A 27,386-nucleotide genomic window follows, 5' to 3' on the forward strand; every position below is an offset into this window, starting at 1 on the left:
ACATCAGAAGGTATTAAAAATACGACCAAGTGTTACAAATTTTGTACACAATTGACCGTCATCTGCTATTGCTGGTTGTGTGTCTGGAGTATTGAATTTCTTGGCACTCCTGGAATGATATAAAGATGCTGTAACACTTAACCTTAATAACATTGAATAATATTTAACCCACTTAACTCAGTAGCCTAATTAACACCTGCAGTGATGCTGTAGCGGAGATGGATGGGTACTTAGTGACAGGTAGATATATGAACTGAGGAGGATATTAAGAGCTGCTACAGACTTTTTAGTGGATGTAGAATATTCGATGTAACATGTCTTCGTTATTTAATCCATTCCCATTCTATTTCCAGTAATGTGTAACTTTTAACAAATGTTAGACAAGAGCTGATTAAATATTTTTGTTACTAAATAATCTACAAAATTCTGTCAACCACCTCACAAAAGCTGTAAATGTGCCTTTAAAAACATGCTTTATACCAAAATGTCTGCCATTTTTTTTGCAGTCGGTATACATGAGATAAATGAAAAACCAAAAATTAATTATTAGCAGAACATGTAGCTTTATGACAAGCATTAATTGAATTCATTTAGTATATATGTAATGCCAATAACCTACCATAAACTATCAGCTTAATGAATTTCTATAATATATCTAATTAAGTGTATTTTCCAATTCCATTTTTCCTGATGTATGGCATGAAAGATTGAAGCACTTTATTTGTGTGCGAGAGTTTGACTTGAATGTGAAACACTGAATTAATCAAGTTATATGACAATCGACTAGCCGGAAATGGAGCATTTTTATCATTCTCATCATCCTCATCACCATCATCATCATCATTCTCATTATCATCCTCAACACCATCAACATAACATCATATTTATCATTGCTGTAAAAATGAACAAAATAAGTTTATTTGCCAGTTTACTATATCTCAGGGGCGGCGCCACAGGGGGGGCAAGGGGGGCAGTTGCCCCCCCTATGATTTTCATAAAAAAAAGGTAAAAGGAAGGAAAAAGAGAAAGAGAAGAAGGAGAGAGAAAAGGGAGGGGAGAAAAAGAGAGGATGGAGAAGAAGAAAAGGAGCAATTCCCCTCCCTGGTCATGGTTAGGAGGAAACTTCCCCTTTGGACATCTTGCCCCTTGTGTAATGCTGACCTCACGCGGTTTTAAAGTTGTTGGTTTTTTATATTTTGGGCCCATTTTCGCAAATTTCCCCCATAAAAGTCACATGGCCTCTCTTGCCTTCTCCCAACAACTTTCGCTCGCTATACACTCGCGAATGGACAAATTTTGTCCCTTTTCTGACTGAAAAAGCATAAAACTTTTTTTCCTCGCTCACGCCGCATAAAGTGGACCTTTTTCGTTTAGTGATCATAGGGGCGACTACCTCCGCCTATGCTCTTGATTGCTTGACTTTCAACTTGAAATATTTCCAACCTCAAGACCCCCCCCCCCATTTATATCATTATATCGTGCCAATTTATTAAAAAAACCGGCATATCATATACAATGTACATGACTTAACATACCGTACACCAGAGGCTTAGTTCCGACCCGGGGTGTGGGGTATAGGCCTAAATCCCCCAATATTTTTATAGGGTAGATGGTCCATACAATCATTCCCCAATGTTGACGCCTGTATGTGGGTTTCTGACCAAAGTAACCTCATATTTGGTCATTTTGGCCTAAAAAGTGCCAAATTTTTTCGACTTTATTTAACGTTTCCACCATATTTCACTTCGTGCACATTTGTACCATGAACTTATTTTGTTGCCAAAAGGTGCTGGATTTACTAATTGAGTAGGTCCATGCCTAATACCAGCGGGCTGAAAGTCGGGCACGTGAATGAAATCCATAAAAATATGCGGTTGGAGAATAATTAAATAACCCTAAAAGGGTGAAAATGGTGCATCAAATGGCTTCATTTGTGCTTTCATTTTGAAAAATTTCTAAATTCTGAGGGGGCACATCCCCCTCAGACATTTCTGCGTCGGCAGAAGCGCTTGACGAACAACGCTTTCGCGCTGCATACAAATTTTCCACAATTGTCTTGCCCCCCCTATCAAAATACCCTGGCGCCGCCCCTGCTATATCTACATATGTGACACTGGTCCATGGAGGCCAAAGGAAGAATTTTTGAAAATTGAGTTATAATAATTAAAACCTTAAACAAACATTATGCTATCATATACTGAAAACTCCAAAGATCTAGCATACTTGGTGCTAAAGATCTCAAGTTTTGTGATGTCTATTTTCTTATGTATTTTATTCCATATTTACTCCATATTTTTGCCTTTATCTCAATTTCAATTTCAATTGGCCTCCATGGACCCGACCATGTCACATTTTATCTGAAGAAACATATTTCATGCCAGTGTAATAAATAATTTCACAGAACTAAATTTTGCATTCATGACATGTGTCTGCCAATACATTATGCCTATGAAAACACAACACCCACATGTGAAGTAAAATATGACAAAACTGAAATTTAGAATGCACAGGAGCATGTAAAATGTGCAGGTGAAGATAAACACTTGGTTAGGGCTGTGTAATGGGCTAGTACGGTTGAAATCCTTACACCCCCTATTGAAGATACAACCTTAATCTCCCACACAGGGGGTGTAGATTTTAAAAGGGAGTCACCATTTAAGTACCCCCATTTGAAATTCACACCCCCTGTGTGCAAGATGAAGGTCATGTCTTCAATAGGGGGTGTGTGGATTTCAACTGGACTATCCCGATATGAATTCAAGTCACAGAGCAGAGTGGTTGGTGTCGAGAACTCATATGGAATATTAAATAGAGCAAACTAGTAAACTATACCAAATATGAACATGATGAATGTCTGCCATTGGGCATAATGAGTGCTTCATATCCAATCAAACCAATTCTAAATGGCTCCCAAATTGGCGGAATGGACTCAAAAGCTCATGAAAATGCTCTCCCAGTGGTGGCACCAGGAGGCATTTTAGGCTTTGCCCTTCTCTCACTTGTTCCTTCAGCAGTCAAATACAAAACAGGGACTTTTCCAATAACAAAATTCCACTTTTGGTGCAAAAAGTGCAACATTTTAGAATTTCATTTTCATTTTTTGCTCACCCCCAATCCCCCCCCCTTGCCCTCTTTAAAATCATGGTGCTGTCATTTCCCCCATGTTTTAAAGATAAAGGTAACCCAAATCTGAAAGGTTATAAGAATTCACTGAAGAGATCCAACTTGTTTCTCAAATGTCATCTCATAAAGAACATGATACTAATATTGCTATCTACTGAAGATAGCAAGATAGCATTCACTCCAAATGCCATTTCAAACATTAATACTGATTTCACACCAGTAAATCAGGTCCAAGCTAAATGGCTGGTACAAAAAAGCATACGATGATAAAACCTGATATGCCTGTTTTGGGTTTTTTGTGTGAAAACTGTACTTTGTGGATGGTTTTCTCAACATCTAAGCATAAAAATTGACATTTATTGTTACAATTCTGAAATGTGAGGTGTGTTTTTGGATCTACACCCCAGATGATATCACTGAATAGAGGCATGTGCTGTAAGATTGATAGGGAGTACAAATATTGCTATCTTCTGAAGATAGCATTCACTCAGAATACCATCTCAAACAGAACAAAGGTACAAATATTGCTATCTACTGAAGGTAGCATTCAGTCAGAATACCATCTCAAACAAAAGTACTTACTAATATTGCTATCTATTGAAGGTTGCATTCACTCAGAATACCATCTAACACAGAACAGAAAAGAAGTAGTATTGCTATCTACTGAAGATAGTATTCACTCAAAATTCTAATCTCTATAATATTGCTTGTCACTTCAAGATTGGTAGCGACGTCAAATATGCATCTCTCAGTGGCGGCGGCAGTGAATTTTAGGGGGTGCAAAATCAACAAATATTGCGCAAAATTACCACAAAGAGTGGAAATTTTTGTAATTTAAAAGTTTTTTCTGGGGGGGAAACAGGGGGGTAAGAGTTCTGACTGGGGGTATTTTCCCCCCATGCCCCCACCCCTGTGGCGGCGCCACCACTGGCATCTCTGTATGTGTGCGAGTGTTACAATTGTGCCGCCTTTACACACGAGCATATTATGCTGTGATTCTGAGAATGGCGCACACATTTCAAGGCTACGCAACCCAAAACACCCCCCCAAGATATTTTTGCAATTTTTTAGCCGATTTTACATGCATGCGAATATTTCTGTCAAACTCAGTCCATTTTTGGCCAAAAACAGCTGACCATAAAACAAATTTAAAAAACATCTCAAAAGAGAGAATCTGGGTCAGACAGACTCGTTGAACAGGGTGGTTTATTTCATCGCCTTATAGTTATAGTCATTACATGTGCATAGTCAATCACTACATAGTATAAGCTAAGACATGATTTCCTCCAAAACTATTATTTTACAGTGTGCAGCACTGTACCATGAAGATGATGAAATCTTGGGAATTTACCAGAGTCCTAATTGGACATAAGCTCCATCAGTAAGCTTACTATTTGTATGTTTAAAATGTGGCTCTAGTTTGGTTATTACCAGAACTGTCTACATGAAATGGGCTATTCTATGTGAAATTCATACACCCCCTATGGAAGACATGACCTTAATCTCCAACACAGGGGGTGTAGATTTCAGATTCAACTGGAACAGCCTGATTTGTGCCTTGAAAGATGCAAGACAGTCAGGCAGGTAATATCTAGTTTCCAGGTGCATACTTTTATGAACATACTTTTCGTCAACAACAACGACAACTTTTATGGAATCCTTGTGATGTGAGGAATACATGTTTTAGCTTTTAAACCAGATTTGGCCAAATTTCAAATTTTACCCTTGTATCAGCAGCCATTTTGATTTTTTGCAAATAAGGCCACTTCCTTTTACAGGGATTTTTAGGACCTTTTATATGGTGCAATGGGACTTCATTATCTAAATGAGAGTGAAATTTCACTTCTTGAGCAGAGTGAAAGGTCCTTGTTTTGTGTGTGAAACAACTTGAAGTAATCAACTTTTCAAGTAAAATAACACGTGCCAGCTAATTGCTGTTATGAAATATGAAGCGTAAATACTGATTGTGCATGAAAACAATTCATTGTTTCATTAGAACGGTAAGGGAGGGCGGGTTAGTGTAGTGGTCTTCTCACTCGCTTCTTACCGATGTGGCCGGGGTTCAATTCCCCGGTGCCACATGTGAGTTTGGTTGCCGATCCATGCTCGTCCTCGCAGGTTTTTCTCCGGGTGCTCCGGTTTTCCTCCTGCATCTAAAATCGGACCTCTTCCCATATCCTTGTCCTGTCATATCCGGATGGCATCCCTTAAATTTAGTAGCCTCTGAGCACTATTGGGCTTAGCCTGGCTTTGGCCGAATGTTATAAATATTTAAAAAAAATATATATTTTTATCCGATCCCGATTCTTAACCAATCTGATCAGTGCATCCCTAGTCATGCTAGTAAGAACCCCTTTAGAGGTGTGAAATAAAGCTAATCATATATTGAGCCTAGCTGCTGTACACCCACTCAATCTGTCTGGGTAATAATATAGATGTCCACACAGAGGGCTTTTTGCTTAAGCAAAGCGGTTCTCAAGCAAACGCTTGGGAGAATTAGCCGTGTGAATTGTCTCGAGGATACCAATCCCTAAGTTTGTAACCAAATTATTATTCCAAAGAATTTAAGAGGATTCCACAATTTTCCAGAGAGATCCTCAAGTGTTACCGCGGTGTGAACAAGCCACTTTGTGATCAGTGGCCTGCGCATTGGGGGGGAGGTGGCAGGGGGCACATGCCCCCCAGTGTTGTTCAAAAGTCGGGGGAAATGCACCCAATCGGGGAAAATTTGGGAACTAGCTATTACGGCGAGCGAATCGAGCTGGAAATTTGTAGAATTGTGGGGGAATCGAGACCCGTGCCCCCCGACTTTTGAAAACCTGCGCACGCTACCTTTTGTGATTCTAAGTTCTGAGCTTAACCCACCATGACCTTGGTTAATTATATTTAATATGGTTCAATTCGGTGTGTCACTATAAAATAGGTCACAGTTAAGCTTCTGTCTGTAATTCCAAAGCTGTCATCATCAGGCATCGCAAAACTTAAAGATTTCCGTCTTCAATGGAGTCATGTGGACACGCAGTTAGAGATTGACTTAGGTATCACAATTCTAGAGTACGCAAATCCTCAGAATTCTAAGACTGTCTGTCATGCAGTGTTTTGTAGCCTAGCTTGTTTGTGTGGGACATAGTTAATGTATCTAAACCTAAGCAACACATACTAATAGCATGTCAATTGCTCTAGCACTAGCTTATATAAATGAGAGGATTTATCATTGTCTCATTCTTTATCTCAAAGGCAAAATTGAACCTTGTATAAGTTCAATATCTACTGCATACAAAAATGAAGTATGAGCTCTTCAATAAGGCCTAAAAAATTGTTTGATTGGCATAACATAAAAACAAAATTAGGGTAGGTAGGTAGGTAGGGATTTTTTTTACTTTTAAAGCTGTAAATTGCATTTAATAAAGACCTTTGAACTTTTTTTTTTTTTTTTTTTAATTCAATTTATTTTTTTATTTTTTTGGTAAAAGCACAAAAAAAGTCAAGGTGGGTTATGCCAATCAAACAATTTTTTAGGCCTAGGTACGGTGATGATGATGATGATGATGATGATGATGATGATGATGATGATGATGATGATGATGATGATGATGATGATGATGATGATGATGATGATGATGATGATGATGATGATGATGATGATGATGATGATGATGATGATGATTTTTTAGTCTATAAATCAAGAATAAAAATACACAGCAAACACAAAAACTTTCCTCTGACCATGACACTTACTACATTTCTTCAAAATAAACTTGTCAAGCAGTGCTATGTTCAGAAGAGAGTATTGGCTGGTTGAAATGTTTCAAATGCTGCTATGTTCAGAAGATAGCATTATTTTGCTGGCTTGACATTTCAAATGCTGCTATCTTCAGAAGATAGCATTATTTTGCTGGCTTGAGATTTCAAATGCTGCTATCTTCAGAAGATAGCATTATTTTGCTGGCTTGACATTTCAAATGCTGCTATCTTCAGAAGATAGCATTATTTTGCTGGCTTGAGATTTCAAGTTATTTTGCTGGCTTGAGATTTCAAGTTATTTTGCTGGCTTGGCATTTCAAATGCTGTTATCTTCAGATGATAGCATTATTTTGTTGGCTTGAGATTTCAAATGCTGCTATCTTCAAAAGATAGCATTATTTTGCTGGCTTAATATTTCAAGTTATTTTGCTGGCTTGACATTTCAAATGCTGCTATCTTCAGATGATAGCATTATTTTGCTGGCTTGACATTTCAAATGCTGCTATCTTCAGATGATAGCATTTGTTGGTTGGTTTAAAAATACCATAGTTAAATCATTGTTTTGAAATCATTATCACTGTAGTGATGTGTTTGCAACCTTGTGGATTTAAAATCCACACTACAGTATGAATGTTAAATGGAATTAGCACATTAACCAAATTTATTTTAAATTCAGCCTCCTTCTGTGTTGAAGATAAGACTCTAGTCAAATCTTTATCAGATGGCATATGTATTTCAAAATGCAGCTGCCTAATATGTTCATTCCATTTGAAATTCATACTCCCCTATGGAAGATATTTCCCAAACCTTCCACAGGGGTAGTGTTGATTTTAAATGGAATAGCCCTATGCACTTAATAGGTTAATGCTCTGCGTGCTAGCCATGCGCTTGTACGGAAAATGTTGAAGTTTTGAAATATTTTCTCAAAATATCAAGAGCTATCTTAAGAACTACTGAACCAATACTAGGCTTGTTTGTACTCATGTTAATGCATTTTTCATGCTGATTCCAAATATGGTCATGAAAATTTACATTTATGAAATTTTTGAATTTAAAAAAAAAATTTGAAACATGTCGTCTGCAGTCGACACCCACGTGAAGAGAGTTAAGTATAATCAGTTGAATTAGCTCTGGTGGAAAACATGCTCAGATTGCATTTGAGATTCATGCATCTCTTATAATAAAGCTAAACTGGCTTTATACTTTACACATCACTGTAAGTCACATCATTTCAGTACTCATGAATTGTATTTCGTCACTACTCCTTTTTGCTGAACCATGAAATGGTATCAGCCTATAAGAGTGTATGTTACTAGCTTACTTACTAGCTTACTTACTAGCTTACTTACTAAGTTACTAGCTTACTTACTAAGTTACTAGCTTACTAACTAACCATTTGGTCTGAAATGGACATATCTCTAAATGCCACGAAGGTATGACCCCATGAGTGGTGTCATATGAAAGAGGAAAACATAAAGAATATAATAAAAATATTTCCAAACGTCGGAGGTCATCCAGGGGTCACAGGGGTCAAAAAAGGTCATTTTAACTGAAAATGCTCAGATTGAGCTTAAATTTAAATGTAATGATCCTTGTGACATTCTAAACATGTTTCAAACATTTAAAAATGTATTTAAGGTCATTAAGGGGTCATAAAGGGGTCAAAGGTCAAGGTTCTCAAAATGCTCCAATTGAGCTGAAATTTAAATGCAATGATCCTTATGATATTCTAAACATTTAAAAAATATTTTAAGATTCATTTAAAGTCATTAAGGGGTCAAAGGTCAAGTTTTCCAAAATGCTCGATTGAGCTGAAATTTAAACATAATGATCCTTATGACATTCTAAACATGTTGAAAATATTTTCAAATTCATTTAAGGCCATTAAGGGGCAATAGAGGGTCAAAGGTCAAGTTTTCAAAATGCCTCAATTGACCTGAAATTTAAATGCAATGATCTTTATGACATTCTTAACATGTTTTAAATATTTTAAAATTCATTTACGGTCATTAAGGGGGTCATACAGAGGTCAAAAGTCAAGTTTTCAAAATGCCAGCTTCTCACGATCAAGGTATATTAAAACGGCAATTAATGAAACAGTCTTATTAAAATTAATACTATCCTGCACAGTATTGCTGCTTGATCAGATCGTCACAGTCATCCGCCTAACTTACCTCGTGCCCTTGCAAAGGGCACAGTTGCTCTAGTTTATTTTATATTCTTTACTTTTCCCGATTCATTAACACCATTCGGGTGGTCATACCTTCGTAGCATTTCGAGTTATGTCCATTACAGACTCCGGGTGACAGTGGTATAGGCCTACCACAATATACTGCCAAAGCCACATGGTTCAGCTATGGTGCGGTTATCGCTCTAGTTTGTAGAGCAACCAGAGTATACTTATCAAACTCTGCCAAGAACATATGAGCCAGTATTTGGCATGTTTGGACTCATCTCAATGTATTTATAATGTAGATTTCAAATATTTACATACAAATTGAAAAAATTGCAAAAAATATCAATGAAATCGTTTGAATTATACACATGGCAAGGGTTTGCATCAAGGTCAAGTCTGAGCCACAACATTTACAAGGGAGGCGTCTGGGCGGCTATACAATGAAATTGCTTTTATTAACCTACCTATAGATAAAGGGCCATTACAGTTGAAATCCTCACTCCCCCTATGGAAGAGACATGTCCTTCATCTCCTACACAGTGATTGTAGATTTCAAAATAATGAAGTCACCAATTCCGGTAGCCCCATTTGAAATTCACATTCCCTGTGTGAGAGATTAAGGTCACATCTTCCATAGGGGGTGTATGGTTTTTAATTGTAATAGCCGAGTGTGAAATAGGAGATAAATAAGTATAACCCTTGGACTGCTGTGACTATCTCTCAGTTAATGGAGCAAAAGAAGGCACTGATTTCATGCCTAACCCAGTGGCTGGACCAGTATAATTTGATCAAAGCACTGTAGTACAAATGTGCCAACACAAATGCTAGTGTATTTATAACCCATCACATCAAAACCGATCACTTCGCAGCTGGCTTCATTAGCAGATAACAATGAAAGAAGATGAGAAGAAATAAAGAAAATAAAACGAAATTAAAGCTTGTTTTGCCTCATAAAATATTTTTACTGTATATCTGATTTCAACAAGCAAGGTATCATTTTAAAGCTAAAAAACAGAAGTTTATTCTAGTGTTTAAATCTCCATTTTCATTTCTGCCATGAAGTGGTTGGTTTTGATGTGATTGGGTCACAATTTTTTATCGTTGCAGCTTTTTTGAGTGGTAACATTTTTTTTTTTTTTTTGCTTTTTCTAATCAGCTTTGACGGTCTTGGAGGAATTCAACATTCCAAAAAGGAGAGCTGGATTAATTTTTGGTATTATCACAGACAAGCAGAATTGGTTTTTTAAATGTTAATCACAAAATAATGCATTTACAAGGCACACAATACAACATGCTCTTTTATCTAGAAAGAAATGTTGAGAGATTATAATTTCATAAATAAAAAGGAGATCTGCAGATCACAAATGTCACCTGCTTTTGCATTCTCTATATTGAGGGAAAAATTTTAATAAAAAATGAACTTTCCAGGCTGTTCAACTAAAATGCCCCTACATTAAAACTCAATACCTGAGCTGTAACCATGAAGGACTCTACAAGGAGTCATTGAATGAACATTTCAAGAGCTCTGAGCAAAGCCATTATGAGTGACAAGTGCCGGTACTTTTCATCAAATTACTGGGCAAGTAACAGGCGGTGGAATTTTGCACCCATTTCAAGAGCATATGCTATACATGTATTGCATGTAGTACGTGCATATGAGGATAATGTGTGGGCATATTTGATAAAATTTCCATCAAAATTATTTTCCTGTATGTATAGATCTGATGCAAGTTGCTTTCATTTTCATCAAAATTCTGCGATGCGTGAGAGTGTCTGTCTGTATACATGTTGATTTCTCTCTTTCTCCCCCCCCCCCCCCTGTCTTCAGGGGCAAATTTAAGGGGGGTGCACGTGGCACGCACCCCCTTATTTTGCATAGCGGTGCCTGACTTTGTGTATTTTTGCATAGCACCCCCCTATTGAAAATTCCTGGAACCTATACATGCTACTTAAATACATGTTTAACTGCAAGACTCATTATTTTGGACTGTTCAGTGCCAGAAGTGGTAAGTGCAACAGCTGCCATATGGAGAGTCTATGGAGAGAGCAGTTCAAATTGAATACAAACCATATTCAGACAACTTTATCTTGAAATAGCTGCCAGGTGTCATACGTGCACAACTTAGAATGCAGAAATTGTCAAATGTATAGGGCAGCTATTGCAGATAGGGCCTTCTTGGACTAACCTCTCCCCGCAATATGTTCAATTACATCAATAGATTTCGAGAGTGATATTGACATCAAAGCAACATCTTAAGTAGGGAGCAGAATCTGAACTTAACCCTAACCCGCCAGGGGCTTTTTGGCGGCCGCGGGAAGGAAGGAAGGAATAAAGAAAGAAAAGAAAGAAAGAAGTTGTTTGCTCTGTGTGGGATTCAAACCCGAGACCCCTCGCATGCCAAGCACTGGGTCGGCGACACCTTGCCACGGGTCTTGGGCTTTGCTGGCCAGTGAAACCGTGCCTATATATCACTTAGGGCGATTGCGCCATCACACCACGTGGGATGCACGCACGAACAGCGCATATTTCAAGTAGTATTTTGTAGTATACGGGCGGGTTAGGGTTAAGGTGCATTTTATGATCTAGCCTCATGATTACTATAAAACAGTTGAAATGTGTATACCATTAGACCCCTAGGACTATGCATAATGTTTGTGTGCATAATCTTGCAGATTCGGTCATTCTTCCTTGTTTGCAAAATAATCTCTAAAAATGGGTGGGGGTTTCAGAGTCCCAGCAGCACACCCCTGTCAAAATGTAATTCAAGCACCCCCTCCCCCAGGTTTGTTTCTAATAATAATTTCTATGCATGGTAATGCTGGTCATGTTTTGAACTTTGAGTTTAAATTCATCAACTGCAATTAAAATTAAAAATTATCTATGTGCATGCACTATGCATACATAGCTACATACCAACACTCAACAGTAAAAACTGTGTTTAAAACAACTATCAGGAAAATTAAGTTTTACAAGGCGTAGCAAAAGTAAAACTCATTTACCCATGCTGAGAAAATGGATGATTCCATTGTCCTTTTTGGTTTTCTCTTTCTAAGGGTAAATATGTATGCTTTTGTGTACATTGCAAAGGACAAAAATGTAATCGCACAAAACCTTCCGCTTTGAGAGCAGTCAGCACTTTCGACCTTCAGGTATTTTAATTGGTAGCAATAATTTTCAAATTACCAAATGATTATCCATTCCTAAAAAAAGAATCAATTATCCAATTTGGACTTCAATAATAATGGTGAGTATAAACAAGCATGAATAAATCACTTCTGCATTCATCCCAACTTAATTATTTGGTCTTTATAGTGGCCAGTGCCCAGGGCTGCTGCAAATTCAGTGAGAATTAGGAAGAATCAATTCTCTCAATAATTCTCCTAAATTTGGTAGATATTACCAAGTGCGTAACGCATGACTGTATTTTATATTTCTTCCCATTAAAGGAAACAAAACTAATTTAATATCTGACCTTTCAGTGGCACGCAATAGTCAATATTAGGTTTAAGATAACACTTCTGTATAATTCTCATTATGCAGGTTTTACATGTACTTGAGTAATTTATTGAAAATGCAGATTTGACAATTACTTGTAAAATATTCAATATTCTGCTATCTGATTCCTTAAATGATGTTTTAATCCAAACTGTTTGTACTATGTAAACTGCATGGTTCGAAAAAGTGGGGAATTGGGGAAGCTCATTCCCAGGAAATGTTGGTGTCTGGAGAGAAATTCTGGTATTTGGAGGGAAATTGTGTGTTTTTAGTATATAAAGACATGCTATAGATTGTGGGAAATTTAGCTTGCTTCCCGGGAAATTAACATTTTTTCGAGCCCTGGTAAACTGAATAGAAAGTTGTGCAAAAAAGCCCATCGGGCTATTCAAAATTCCTCAAATTTATCCTGGGAAATCTATGAGCTTCTGTAGGCATTCCCCCTGAACCCCTATAAATGGGATGTTCCCCAATATGGAGTGGACCCACCTGTTAGTCACTCCAGGATTACTAACAGTAAAAAGTGGCACTTCACGTAACTTTAGTTCAGAAGGCCTGATCAACAGGCCTGATCAACACTAACAAGTCCCCGTTTACTACAGTGTTCCCACGTTCCTGTATGTAACAGGAAATGGTGGCTGGAATATTCAGTCCTTTTGATATTCAAAATTACCATGGCCTAGATAATGATTCACTTCTAGACTGTTTCCAATTCCATAGCGTGTGTGGAAAAAAAAACTGGAATGGTATAACAATTGAAATGGCAGCCATGTTGGGACAGTTATAAGGTGACAGAGGGACAGGTCTCTAGTTCTATTCCACAATTATTCCTACTGATCACTTGATTTATTGTATTATCATGCGATTTGCCCTGTGTTACATTATAGAGGCCAGAGTTTTATTTTAAAAATGAGGATGACTCATATTGCATACACTCTTTATAGGACAAGAAGACCCTACCAGCAATAGATGCTCCATAGACATTTGAATAGATCTGTATTCTATACTGTTCACATGCAACACCAGTCAGCTATTGAAGATAAGGCCTTCTACCACTTTTAGTTATTTCTAAAATAACTGTGCAAATATATTGAGAGATTAAAATCTATGAGCAATATATTTCCATATTTATTAGGAACTGCTTCAGGCAGTCTGTCAACTTATCTTTTTATCACTGGGATATATGAACTTGACTATATATTATAACTTTCCAGGATTTGACATTATAATCAACTTTGTATTAGTGTACTTTGGACTACTATTTATTCAATAATTTTGTGTCAATATAGACAGATGAAGAAAATGTCAAATTGATTTCACATCTTGAAATAATGCTTAATTTTTTCAAGTTTCACAGCCATAAACTGAAATTGTAAACTTTTATTAAAAGTTATACCCTGCTTCACAACTATGTGATACATACTTGAAAAACACTATGACTGGCAGCATGCATTGATGGAAGCTGCCCCCAGTAGAAGTCTTGCCCCGCTTGTTTTAGTACATACACATTTAACCATTTCGATAAAACAAAAGGGCACTATTTCACCTGAAAATGAAAATGAAAATTTTAGCGATTTGCTTGATACATGTATTCTGAAATGGCCACGCGTTTTGAACTCGCCACCCAAAAAGGGTGGTGGTGTTACGTATTTTCAAATTGTGATCTGTTCAATTCATCATACCTCGGCTAAACAAAAAGATTATGACATGGTTTTGGTCTCATTTAAAAGCTAAATAATACCACTAAATAACCTGTAAATATGAACAATATAGCTTCTCAACTAACAAAGCTGTGGTCGATTGTATTGCGAGTAGTCAGGGTGGTGGAGGGGGGAAGCGGTACACACAAACTCTATGGGAACGCGACATTTCATGTGTGTAACTTGAATAAATTCACTGCTACAGGGGCTATAAACTTGGTTTTGGTCTTAATTTACAGCTTAACAATTGTGCTAATTAATTTGTGAGAAAAATGCAAAAATAGGCACAAAATTTGACGGGTGTAGTACCACCTTAAACTCCTTGTGCAGGATCTTTCATAAAGGGAGTGTAGATTTTAAAAATAGCCCATTGTGCTGCATGTGTTCTGTTACTTGTTCCATTTAGTGATTTTTTCAGTTTCATTAGGAATTGCAAATAACTAGGTAAAGCAATAAATCATTAATGAATGCAATGCATTAGTGGAAGTACTTTTCCAAATGATCAATTACTATTACTAAAAACAATATCAGATATTAATGCCATGAGATTTTGTGATCATACATTTGTAATTTCCTAAACATGTTTTATTTCATCATAACAATTAACATATGGTACAAATCCGCAAAATGGCAATAAAAGTCAACTGTTGTTCTGCATGAATTGTTATTACCCCATTACATATATATTGATGATTTGATCTAAAAAAATGGTCTAATTCCGTTAGTACTGCATGCAGTGGCGGCGCCAGGAAATATTTTTCCGGGGGGGGGGGCAAAGTGAATTTCGGGGGTGGGGGCAAAATCAACAAATTCTGCGCAAAATTGACGTAAGAATAGGGAAATTTTCGTAATTTTCTGACACCCCATTTGAAACAATAACATTTTTCACGGCTGAGTACACGCCTTGTGAATGTAGTGAGGTCTCAAACAGAATTTGCCAAATTGAGCATTATTCTGTGCAGCAAGCTGCAATCCCATATCTTCACAATTTGGGACCTACATGTAATGCAATCCTCCAAGATGACACCGCTCGCCCCACAGAGCCACGGTAGTCAATGACAAAATATGAGAGTAGAGCCAAAATGGCCTGCCATCAGGCTAGACCCGGGGGCAAGACCCGGGGGCCAGACCTCAACCCGATTGAACACTTGTGGGACCAGCTTGATCGTGCTGTAGAAGCCAGAGAAGCCCATAGGCAACCACATTGAATGACCTGCGATGAATCCTTGTTGAAGAATGGAAGCCAAAAAATATTTTTGGCTCTGTAGTTTTGATATTTTGGTTTAATTATTTGCTATGATTTGATTAATTTTTATGCTTGCTACCCACTTATAACTAGATTCAATTCTTTGCTGCATATATTTTTTGTTGTTTGTCCCTGAGGAAGGACAGTTTATCTGCTCGAAACGTCGGTTGTAACTTTGTTAACTTTATCCCTGTGGTTTTGGATTTTTTCTAGTGCCGTAACAGTGTACACCATTCTAACATACTGCATTAGTTTTTATCTTGTCTTTGTCTTTGTTCCCCACACCAAGTTGGTATACCTGGCTCTAATCTTTCTATTTTCAGACAGCCAACCTCTTTTTTTTACTAGGGCACCATATATTTAATTTTTGGACTCAAGCGAACCCTTTTATTTTTTGGACAATCAAATCCTCTTTTTGGAATAGCAAATCCTATTTTCTGACTAACAAACCTTTTTTTTTTTTGACAAACAAACCTTAGAACACTCTATAAAAATATACAAATACATATCTCCATTATTCAGAAAAATGGTCAATATGGAGAACTTAAAGGTAGATGAGGTACATGTATTGTTGGTCGAAGCAGCCAAAAAAAATTGATTTTCATTATCTAAATCAATTTATATATATATTTACTGAAAATAACACTTTGATGCTTTTCAAAAGTTTATTCTATTAAAATCATATACATTGAAAGCTTGCTGGATTTACTATTGTGAATGAGTTATATACGTTTTACAAAAATGCTATTGTTTCAGCCCTCTTTACAACATAACTCAAGAACCACAGGACCTATAAAAGTATATCTGTGATAGTTGAATTCTTCTACACACTCGCTATGAAATGATCAATGCAATTTTTGCCAAAGCTCACTACCATTTGCAAGATGCTGTAAATTACCAAATCGCAACAGTTTAAAATAGTTGCTAACCTACCGTATTTTACTGAACCTGGCGCTGTGTGTGATATATGCAATACGTAAAATGCTTATATTTATTTTATATAGTTTACTTCTTTCAATTTCAGCTACATACATGTACAGTACACACATTAACACATACAGCTAAGGTAACTCAATGTATTGATACGTATATGTATTGGCAATTATAATCTACCAAAAAGCGTTTCAAAAGCGTAAAAGGGCCAAAGTTTAAAAATCTTTCCTGTGTGGCTTTTCACCTTTTTTAAACTTGGTCCCATTCAGTATAGTAGTAATTTCTACAATTAGGTTTAAGACTGTTCAAGAGCATAGGCTATGTATTATCAAAATCATTTGAAGGTTTATGTTTTATTATATTGCGTGTTCATAGAGAGTAGTAGATTATTATATATACTTAGCAAATTGACTGTCTGTCAACTTGCATATAGGCCCTACATCTGTACATGAGGCGCAGAATCGCACAAGACGATGAAGAATTTAACAAAGTGAGTATTTGCTACTTATGCTTAAATCAAAATACATTATAACGTCTTTACGGAAAAACTTCAATCACGCATTACGAACATTAATTCATTTACTCTACAAAATTAACAATGACAACTAAGAAAACAAACAAGTAGCCTAAAGATGACTTCATATGGGTCTTTCATAAATTTCATAAATGGGACCAAGTTTAAAAAGGGTGAAAAGCCACACAGGAAAGATTTTTAAACTTTGGCCCTTTTTACGCTTTTGAAACGTTTTTTGGTAGATATTAAGTCTTTTTGTGAAGTAAATGGTTAATGGTTCTTTGTACACCTGCTGGGCAAACTAGTTGGATATCTATATTTCGGGATGAGTGTTTTTTTGAAGCTTCGAGGGGCAAACTAATTGGATATCCATATTTCGCGGTTCGTGGTTCTTTTTAACCCTGCGGGGCAAACTAGTTCGATATCTTCATTTCGCGGTTAGTGGTTTTGACGACCCATAACCACCCCAATCAGCTGCATGGGGTAAGAATTATTAAAAATTAATAGCTGAACCCAATAGTTCAGCGAGGGACTGGAAACGACATATTGATGACTATATATAGAGTGTATTCAATAAACCCAAGCAGAACGAGAGCTGCTAAGTAACCGTTATCAATAACCATAAACACATGCATGATCAGACAACGAGTGTTCAATTTCCTCATAGCTTCCCACGTTGTACACACGTCAGTCGAATTTGGCGGTGTTGGTTTGTTAGCCCTCAAAGCTATAACATCGTTCACTTTTTGTTGGGCCTCACTGTAATAACATAAAGATCAGTCTGATCAGTGTGATATCATTTCAAGAGGTCACTTCACATGATTAAGCCCCGGGGGGGGGGGGGGTACTCAAGTTTGGTTTTGGTAGGGACGTGCCGCTGAGATTTTGGAAGTAGACCCATAAATATACCAATTTTTCAAGAAATTTGGACCGATTGATTTACCAAAAGTCAAAATTTTCGGCCGAATTTAGCCAAAATTGTCTTAGTTTTTACAAATTTTGGGAAAATTTTGAAAATTTTGGCTAGATTAAGGAAAAATTGGGCTGTTTTCCGAAAAAATTGAGAAAATTTTGAAAAAAGGACCCATTCATATACCAAAATAGGCTTTGAAAAAGGGGTCATTGATATACCAGAAGGCTGAAAATGCTACCCATGTTTATGCACGCCCCCGTATGGTCATTTGTACTGAGTACCCCGGGATTAAGCTAAACAGCCTAATTCGGCCCTGATTTGGTAAAATGATCTAACTTGAAATTAAAATCGCTGTTTCGAGAAAAAGAGCTTTAAAGTTTGAACACTTGACGTTTTTATTTTTGAATAAAATAAATTATGAAACAGATCTAATGTCTTAGAAAATATATAAAGTCACTTCTTTCTTTCTTTCTTTCTTTCTTTCTTTCTTTCTTTTTTCTTTCTTTTTTCTTTCGTTCTTTCTTTCTTTCTTTCTCTCTTTCTTTCTTTCTTATTTTCTTTCTTTCTTTCATAGGCCTACTTTCATTCTTTCCTTTTTCCTTTCTTTATTTCTTTCTTCTCATTTCTTTTCCTTCCTTTCTTTCTTTCCTCCTTTCTTTTTTTCTTTCTTTCTATTTTCTCTTTTTTGTTCATTCTTTACTTTCTTCCTTTATTTTCATCAGTCTCTCTTCCTCTTTCTTTGCATTTCATTTAATATCTAGAGTTTGTCTGCGATTGCTTTCGCTCGCGCTGCTTTAATTTGCGTGTTGTGCCATTTCTAGTACGCACCTTTTAACATCGCGTTTCTCATTTTTATTTTCCGCGAACGCAGACATTCTCTATTTTGCTTACTTTGATAAAGTACTTTTGTACGAAATGTCAGTGTATAATTTTATATTAAAACATCGTTGAACAACACGATGTTCCAAAGGTTAATGAACGAGAATGAAAAGTACAGATTAACTTTATCATGTTTGTCTCCCTATGCATGAGTGCGTATATTTATGGCCTTTACAATATTTCCTTATGTTCTTGTTAGGTATGGGGTATTATTAAAATAAAAAATAGTTATATTAAATGAAATCCTGGCATAAATAATCGTCTTCATTCAATTGTGCTCTCTCTAAAGCAAGTAGAAATAGCTTGTACACTTTGAACATGGGAACACGTTTTGACGTATCTATAATTAGTAAAAAGATGTAGCTCAGCGGCCAGCCAACAAAAAGAAAAATGTCTATAGTAGGCCCTTAGCTGGCCCTATACGTGAAACAAGATTTTCTCTGAATTGGCCGTATTTTACGTGTAAGAAAATCAATCGCATTATCGTGTTCACTCAAAAATTTAGAAAATAAATGGGTACTTCTGGGTTGGGTATCTATAGATTGTATAGAATTTAAGTATGATATATTTTCGATGGTAAATATATTTCACTTTCAAAGTTTGTAGTTTTTCGAATTGCAATTTCTGAAGATTATATAAAAGGTGAGAATAAGACTATAAATGTAAGAGTATGGGATAATTTTGATTGTTAATAAATGCTAAACGTGGCGGTAGACATCAGCAATATCAGGATTGCCGCGATTCTTGCAGTAGCTTTTATGAATAGAATACAATAGTGGATACAATAGCGGATACAATAGCGGAACAATAGAGCTCTCTTACGGGCAAATAAACCTCGTCGCGCTTTTGCTAAATTTCACTTCTTCTTTTTCATGAACTAACCGTTATTTTTTTAAACTTGTGGCAAAACTTCGACCGAAGTTTTTAATATTAATAATTCTAAATAAACCGGTCAATAATACAGCACATTTATTACAATGTGCAATGAACATGTACAATGCACATTGACGTGGTCGTTGACCATCATAGCTGAGTGGATGCAGCATTGAACCAGACTTATATTGGTCAGACAGACAGCCAGGCGGTCAATCAGTCCATGTACAGCATAGATTATTGCCACTATCAAAACTGACCTGGACACTGTTTTGTACACATTGGTGTAGTATTAGCCAAAGGGGATGATTAAAACATGAAGAATTTGGTGTCCTCATTTTGACATGCTTGTTAGGAAGAGCTCGTTAGGATGCTTATTTGGTAGACATGAAGTATAATGTCGTAATATGATCAAATAAAATAGGTTGATGTCAGGGATATTAATATTGGACAAGGATGCATAAATAATGGCAATTTTACGTACTGTTAGCAGTATGGATCCACAGATCTTCTGCTATTACATCTCACAGTGAATCACACAACGCAGTAAACTCAAAACATTTTTTAAATGTTTTAAACAGGTTATATTTTGGTTTTGGTTTTGGTTTTGGTATAAATGTTAATAGCATTAAATGTTGAGTTGTATAAATGTCATGAAAATTTTTTGGAATGTTTTGTACATGTATGAAAACACACTACGACAACATTTGTAAAATTAAAAATATTGTTGCAAATATTGTTGGCCAAATATTTTGTCAACATTTCAATAATATTGAAATACTTTGGAATTAGTTTTAAAAAATGTTTATGAATTTTATGAAAATGTTATACCCTTTGTATAATCTGACATTTAAACATTTTCTGGTAACCTTCTTTGACCAAATAATGTTGAAAATGTTTTGTGTGTGCTAGGCAGGTGCACCAGTAACCAAATACAAGCATATTTTGATGAGAACAAGTGAAATTACTTTTGTAAAAATACATGTAGCAAAAGGCTATATTAGAGCTCATTAAAACATGTACATCACAGCAGACAAAATTATAAGACATCATGCATGGCAAGTCCTGTGTGGTGGACACATCATTGTAAGAATGACAGAGGCAGATTTAGGGGATACCCCCTAATTTTTGCAGAGCGGCACCTGACTTTGTGTATTTTTGCAGAGCGGTGGCCCCCTATTTAAAATTCCTGGATCCGCCCGTGGATGATACATTTATAATTATGTTCTGCTTGATGATGATCAGCAAGATCAGTTACTACTGACTTGAGAGTTGAACAACAAACAATTTCCACAGAGTCGCACAAATTGTGTTTTTTATTTAGTAATTTTCACCAATGTCAGCAATTTTACCAGTTGCAACAATGTTAATAACATGCTATCTACTAAAGAAATGTTAAAATGCTAAACACTGAAGATAGCATTACTAAAATGCTATTTACTTAAGATAGCAATGTTAAAATGCTATCTACTGAAAATAGCAATGTTAAAATGCTATCTACAGAAGATAGTAATGTTAAAATGCTATCTACTGTTAGCAAAGTAAAATGCTATCTCCAAACTTGTGTTGTCTACACAGCACAGAAAATAGCAATGCCAAATGTTATCTACTGAAGATAAAATGCTAAACACTGACTCCTCCAAAAAGGAAAAATAGTCGACATATTCAAGCCAAAAAGGGAACGAGTAACAAATTAAATGGCAGAGCCTTGAGCTGTGTGGATATCGCAGACGCCCCATTCCTGTATACCGTGCAGTAGATCATTCAAGAATAGAGAGGTTTTCACACAATTACAAGGCCAAGCTTCCACCACCAGAAAGGTGAAAGGCCGACAAATATGAATGCTCCAGAGTGAGGGGCTTCAACAAAAAGTGGCTGTATGAATTCAAGTTGTTGGAGCATGATTGTGACCAAACGATTGGTTTGGGAACACAATGTCTTTTTTTCAGGGATATTGAATTTCCTCCAGGGCTATCAGAAAAAATGTCTAGATAGCCCAGACAGCCAGATAGCCTGGATGGTCCCTTATTTCTACCCCTGTAAATTGGTTCAGAAAACTAGATACAGAGCTACATGATGGAGACATGCTGAGCAGTAGACTATGGCTGATGAAGATAAAGATAAAGATAAAGATAAAGATAAAGATAAAGATAAAGATAAAGATGAAGATGAAGATGAAGATGAAGATGAAGATGAAGGTGAAGGTGAAGGTGAAGGTGAAGGTGAAGGTGAAGGTGAAGGTGAGGGTGAGGGTGAGGGTGAGGGTGAGGGTGAGGGTGAGGGTGAGGGTGAGGGTGAAGGTGAAGGTGAAGGTGAAGATGAAGATGAAGATGAAGATGAAGATGAAGATGATGATGATGATGATGATGATGATGATGATGATGATGATGTTGATGTTGATGTTGATGTTGATGTTGACGACGACGACAACGACAACGGCAATGAATCTAAGTCTTACCTCACTGTCATTCCAAATCATCATCACCTCATACCCAGGCAGTATATCTGTCCTATTATTCACATCTTCTAGAGCCATCTGTACAGCTGGTAGGCAGCCTTTACCACCGATCCATCCTTTTGTACCAGTCACAGGGATAATTCCTCCAACGTAAAGCGTGTCCGCCTGATCCTTTCTTATATCCAGAGTATTCCTCGCCAGATTTGATTTGGTAAATACCACCAGAGTTTGGTGTAGCCAGTGTTATAAGTAACAATGCCAAGTGTAGCATCTTTTTCATAACTGCCGAGTTTATGCCGAAAGACAACATCATGATTATACACAATGTACTGTAATTTGGAGCAATTATCAGAGTTTGATGAAGTCTTTGATTCTGATGACTTGATATGTCTGCATCAAATGTTGCTGGTAGAGCTGCACATTATACTCGATGGGCTATATTATGATGCTTTTAAGAACTTGTTGAAACATGACAAAAAGAACTGTGTTTATAATCAACTGACCATCACCCACATTCCATCACTTAAATGTCAAATTCATACATGTATATTTTCACTGTTGCATCAAAACTATTCAGAATGAAACATGTACATCAGCAACCTCGGCTCTGGTAAAAATAAAGCGAGCCTAAATTTGTTAGGTGTGGTCACGGTATTTGCTACACACACATGTAAAAGTATACATGTATATTGTATGATGCTACCAGTATGGCGAAGTAATATACTACATGTAGGATGTACCAATGGCTTAAAAAGTATATCATAAGAAATCCACTGTACACTATCATTCACTAGCAGTATTGCTCAGTGTTCAACCAAGTCTGTCAGCTTCTCTTGTTATCAATGAGCTTTGAACTTGGCTATACCATAACCAATGTGTGTACTTTGGACTTCTATCTATTCAATATTTGTATACCGGTATCTTCACTTTAAAAAGCAATATTGTAACATATACTGAGGAGGACACCCTCAAGTTTGTTCAAAATTCTGATTTTTAGACAATTATAATTGGCCAGCGAAATGGTAAAAATAACTCCATGGTATAGACTGGATCACACACCTTTTTGAATTGGTAATACATGCCATAGACTTTGTGTTGCGATCATTTTGATAGTGGTGCAGAACTCAAAAGCGTGATCCAGTTGACATAGTGATACAGAGGCAACTCACTGACACAAACTTGTCTGGGCCTCAACCTAAATATCTACTAAAGATAGCAAATAAAAGATAGCAAATAAAAGTTATCTACTGAAGATAACAAATGAAAGCTGTCTTCTGAAGATAGCAAATAAGAAAGCTGTCACTTGAAGAGAGTAAATGGAAAGCTATCTACTGAAGATAGCAAGTGGAGGCTACATAATCTACTCTAGATGGAAAATGAAATCTAACTACAGTACTGAGGAATGTGAATCAAAGCTGTCTATGGAGAAAGCAAGTAGAAGCTATCTAAGATAGCAAATATGAAAGCTATCTCTGAAGATACATGTAGTAGCAGTAAATGAAAGCTGTCTAATGAAGATAGCAAATGAAAGCTACATGTATCTATTGAAGATAGCAAATGAAAGCTATCTACTGAAAATAGGAATTGAAAGCTATCTACTGAAGATAGGAATTGAAAGTTATCTACAGAAGATAGCAAATGAAAGCTATCTACTGAAGATGGGAATTGAAAGCAATCTACTGAAGATGGGAATTGAAAGCTATCTACTGAAGATGGAAATTGAAAGCAATCTGCTGATGATAGGAATTGAAAGCTATCTACTGAGATAGCATGAAAGCTATCCACAGAAGTGAGTCAATTCCATGCCAAAAGTGCCTTTGTAACGTCCGTAACAAAATTTTGGAACATTATTGCTCAAAACAGGAGCATTTATTTCAAACTTGCTAATCATGCCTCCATAGATTGATGTCAGACCTACTTTAAAATAGTAAAGAAAAAAATCTGAGGAAGCACCATGACAGTTTTGTTTCAATATGAAAAATGTTACGGACGTTACATTTGAGATAAAATGTAACGTCCGTAACACCAAATCAACAGTGCAGGGCGATACAGGAATATTAATTTTAAACTTGCTTTTCATGTTTACATAGAATGGAGTCAGGGCTTGCTCAATATAGTTAACAGAAAAAAATAAAACACAGAACTGAGTGGATATTTAAGGATATGTACCATGTGTCAAAAAGGCAGGCACTTTTGCGTAACGTCCGTAACACTCGTTTCTAATTTCTGTAGCTAATTAACTAAGAAAGCCAAAACAATAAAACTCTCGCACATTATATTATGATGTTGTATTATAAGTGAAAAATGAATGAATTAATGAATGAATGAATAAATGAATAAATTTAGAATATGAAAGATATCTACTGAAGACAGCAAATGAAAGCTATCTACTGAAGATAGAAAGTGAAAGCTATTTACTGAATATAGCAAGTGAAGGCTATCTACTGAAGATAGCAAATGAAGGGTAGGCCTATCTACTGAAGATGGGAATTGAAAGCTATCTACTGAAGATAGGAATTAAAAGCCATCTATTGAAAATAGCAAATGAAGGCTATATACTGAAGATAGGAATTGAAAGCCATCTACTGAAGATAGCAAATGAAGGCTATCTACTGAAGATAGGAATTGAAAGCTATCTACTGAAGATAGCATGAAAGCTATCCACAGAAGTGACTTCCTCACTCTCGCACATTATATTATGATTTTTTATTATGTTGTATTATGAGTGAAAAAATGAATGAATGAATGAATAAATGAAGATAGCATATGAAAGATATCTACTGAAGACAGCAAATGAAAGCTATCTACTGAAGATAGCAAATGAAAGCTATCTACTAAAGATAGCAAATGAAAGCTATCTACTGAAGATAGCAAGTGAAGGCTATCTACTGAAGATAGCAAATGAAGGGTATCTACTGAAGATAGCAAATGAAGGCTATCTACTGAAGATAGCAAGTGAAGGCTATCTACTGAAGATAGCAAATGAAGGCTATCTACTGAAGATAGCAAATGAAGGCTATCTACTGAAGATATCAAATGAAGGCTATCTACTGAAGATAGCAAATGAAGGCTATCTACTGAAGATAGCAAATGAAGGCTATCTACTGAAGATAGCAAATGAAGGCTATCTACTGAAGATAGCAAATGAACGTTACTGAAGAATGCAAATTATCAAAGCTATCTAGGTAGCAAATGTGTAAGTTATACAGTCGTACATGTATCTACTGAAGGTAAGAAAGCTATCTACTGAAGATAGCAGATGAAGACTTAATAGACCCCTCCAGCAAATGAAAGCTATAGTAGAAACTCTATAAGAACTATTGTCAATCCTCTTTTTATGGTATGTTTTATGAGTAGATATACATGTAGATAGATCTACAAAAAAAGTTAATGCCCAAAATTTCAGCCGACACCACTTTTGCGTAATTGCGAGTTTAATATGCATGACGTGGTATGTATTGTTATTATTACATTGCTCGATTGGCCACTCTGCTGTCAGGGTTGTCAAAACCCGAACAAATCAAATATAAAAAAACGGTTAATTTGAAAAATTGCTAAGCGAATAAATCTGCAATCTTGAAATTGTTTTGCACAATTTTTAAACATTATTAGCCAGAGCAAAATCTGGAAAGTCTGACCCCCCAACAGTGACTAGAATCCCCAACATTCTGTACACTTACATCTAGAGTAAAACAGCTCAATAGATAAATAGATATACAGCAAAGTATTACAAGCAAACAAAAACACTTACCGCGCTATCATTCCAAATCATCTTCAGTTCATATCCCGGCAATATATCTGTCCTATTATTCACATCTTCCAGTGCCATCTGGGCCGCTGGTAAGCAGCCTTTACCACCAGCCCAAGACTTGCCAGTGTAAGGGATAATTCCTCCAATGTAAAGCGATGTCAGGCCCGATCCATCGTCATCTCCCGAGTATTCCTCGCCCGGTTTAATTTGGTACGAATATCCACAATTTGGGGTTACCAATGTTAAAAGTAGCAACACCAAATGCAACATCTTTTTCATTAGTGCTGAAGTTATGCCAAAAGAAAACATTGTGAAATGCTGTGATTTGGAAAAATATGTATGGTATCCGAGTTTGATAAAAATGTTCGATTCTGGAGACTTGATGTGTCTGCGTCAAATGGTGCTGGTCATGCTGGTAAAGCGCTCGAATTTAACTAACAGTTTAATATTAATCAAGTTATCGGTCCACATCCATTATTATGTCAAAATCAGTGCTACATAAATGTAGTCAGAGGCTGGGAATCGGATATCAGCAATCTGGTACAATAGTGGTAAAAGCAAAGTCCAAAGTGATGTTGACTCAAGTTTAAGTGGCTACCGTATTTAGCTACACATGTGTACTGCAGTGATTGTGTCATTATAGTCATGCCGGCAGCATGGTTAGGCAATGCCAGCAACGACCTAAATCATGAGAAATCCACTGGACACTATTCGCGAACATTACATGCAGGTAGTAGCATTTATGCCGGTAGTACATTCGAGCATGCGAGCTGTCAAACGTATAAAAACGCACTGTTCTGACCCGACATCGCAACTCGCAAGTCAACTTGATTTAGTCACACCACACAGACAGAATATTATTTTTTTTAAAGCGACACTCTTCCTTGTAGAATAAATTATTCAACTCCAATTTGGTTGTGTACTTCTCCATAAATTGTGCAAAAATTAGACGTTTAGTTCCTCATGCATGTCCATCGCTTTGGATTTTCCATTGGCATGTCCAGGTGAAAATATCAGCAAATGGTGAGGAAAATATCGCCCTCTCCAATGTTTACATTATGTAGTCGACATACGCCACTAACAAATAGTGTTCTTTCTATGGCTCGCTTGTATTAAAAAACACTTGCCTTCGACACTGGCAATATTGAAAGTGGATAAATACATCGACCTTTAACCCTTGACCTGACCTAATTTACATACTACATGTGGGATTTTAATTTTGTGTTGGTGTGTGTATTTTGCTGTTGTTCATGCCGGGTTTTCATGTTGAAAAATGAGGTAAATATCAATTATATGCTTGAATTATGTTGTTGATATATTAGTGGTAGAATTAGACATATCTATGCAAGCGATTTATTTGGCGATTCAGGGAAAAAATGAGTAGATTTTATGATTTTTAAAAGTAAGTAGTATTAAAATTTAAGCTTACCTCTTGCTCAGTGCCGTACTATTACGCTGACTTTCGTATTCGGCGAGGAGGACGATTTCGACCTCCTGGTTTGTTTACAAACAGAGAGGTAGACAAAAAACCGTTCCGCTTGTCCAAACACTCAAGTATCAGAAGGATGGTCCACAATAGC

At 36.5% G+C, this 27,386-nt stretch overlaps 2 protein-coding genes across 2 annotated transcripts in view; one reads left to right on the forward strand and one right to left on the reverse strand.

The window, feature by feature from the left end:
- The window catches only part of LOC140139905 (gamma-aminobutyric acid type B receptor subunit 1-like), a 170,235-nt gene extending 143,618 nt beyond the window's left edge, over positions 1-26,617 (reverse strand). The window contains exon 1 of the mRNA XM_072161678.1: positions 25,807-26,617. Coding sequence (XP_072017779.1) covers positions 25,807-26,115 — 309 coding nt within the window. The 5' untranslated portion in view covers positions 26,116-26,617. The remainder of the gene's footprint in view (positions 1-25,806) is intronic.
- A 364-nt stretch (positions 26,618-26,981) lies between these two features.
- Positions 26,982-27,386, forward strand: part of LOC140139912 (box C/D snoRNA protein 1-like) — a 33,429-nt gene continuing 33,024 nt past the window's right edge. Inside the window, exon 1 of the mRNA XM_072161686.1 lies at positions 26,982-27,084. Coding sequence (XP_072017787.1) covers positions 27,080-27,084 — 5 coding nt within the window. The 5' untranslated portion in view covers positions 26,982-27,079. The remainder of the gene's footprint in view (positions 27,085-27,386) is intronic.

The sequence above is a fragment of the Amphiura filiformis genome, chromosome 18 (genome assembly GCF_039555335.1).
Source record: "Amphiura filiformis chromosome 18, Afil_fr2py, whole genome shotgun sequence".
NCBI classification, from domain to species: domain Eukaryota; kingdom Metazoa; phylum Echinodermata; class Ophiuroidea; order Amphilepidida; family Amphiuridae; genus Amphiura; species Amphiura filiformis.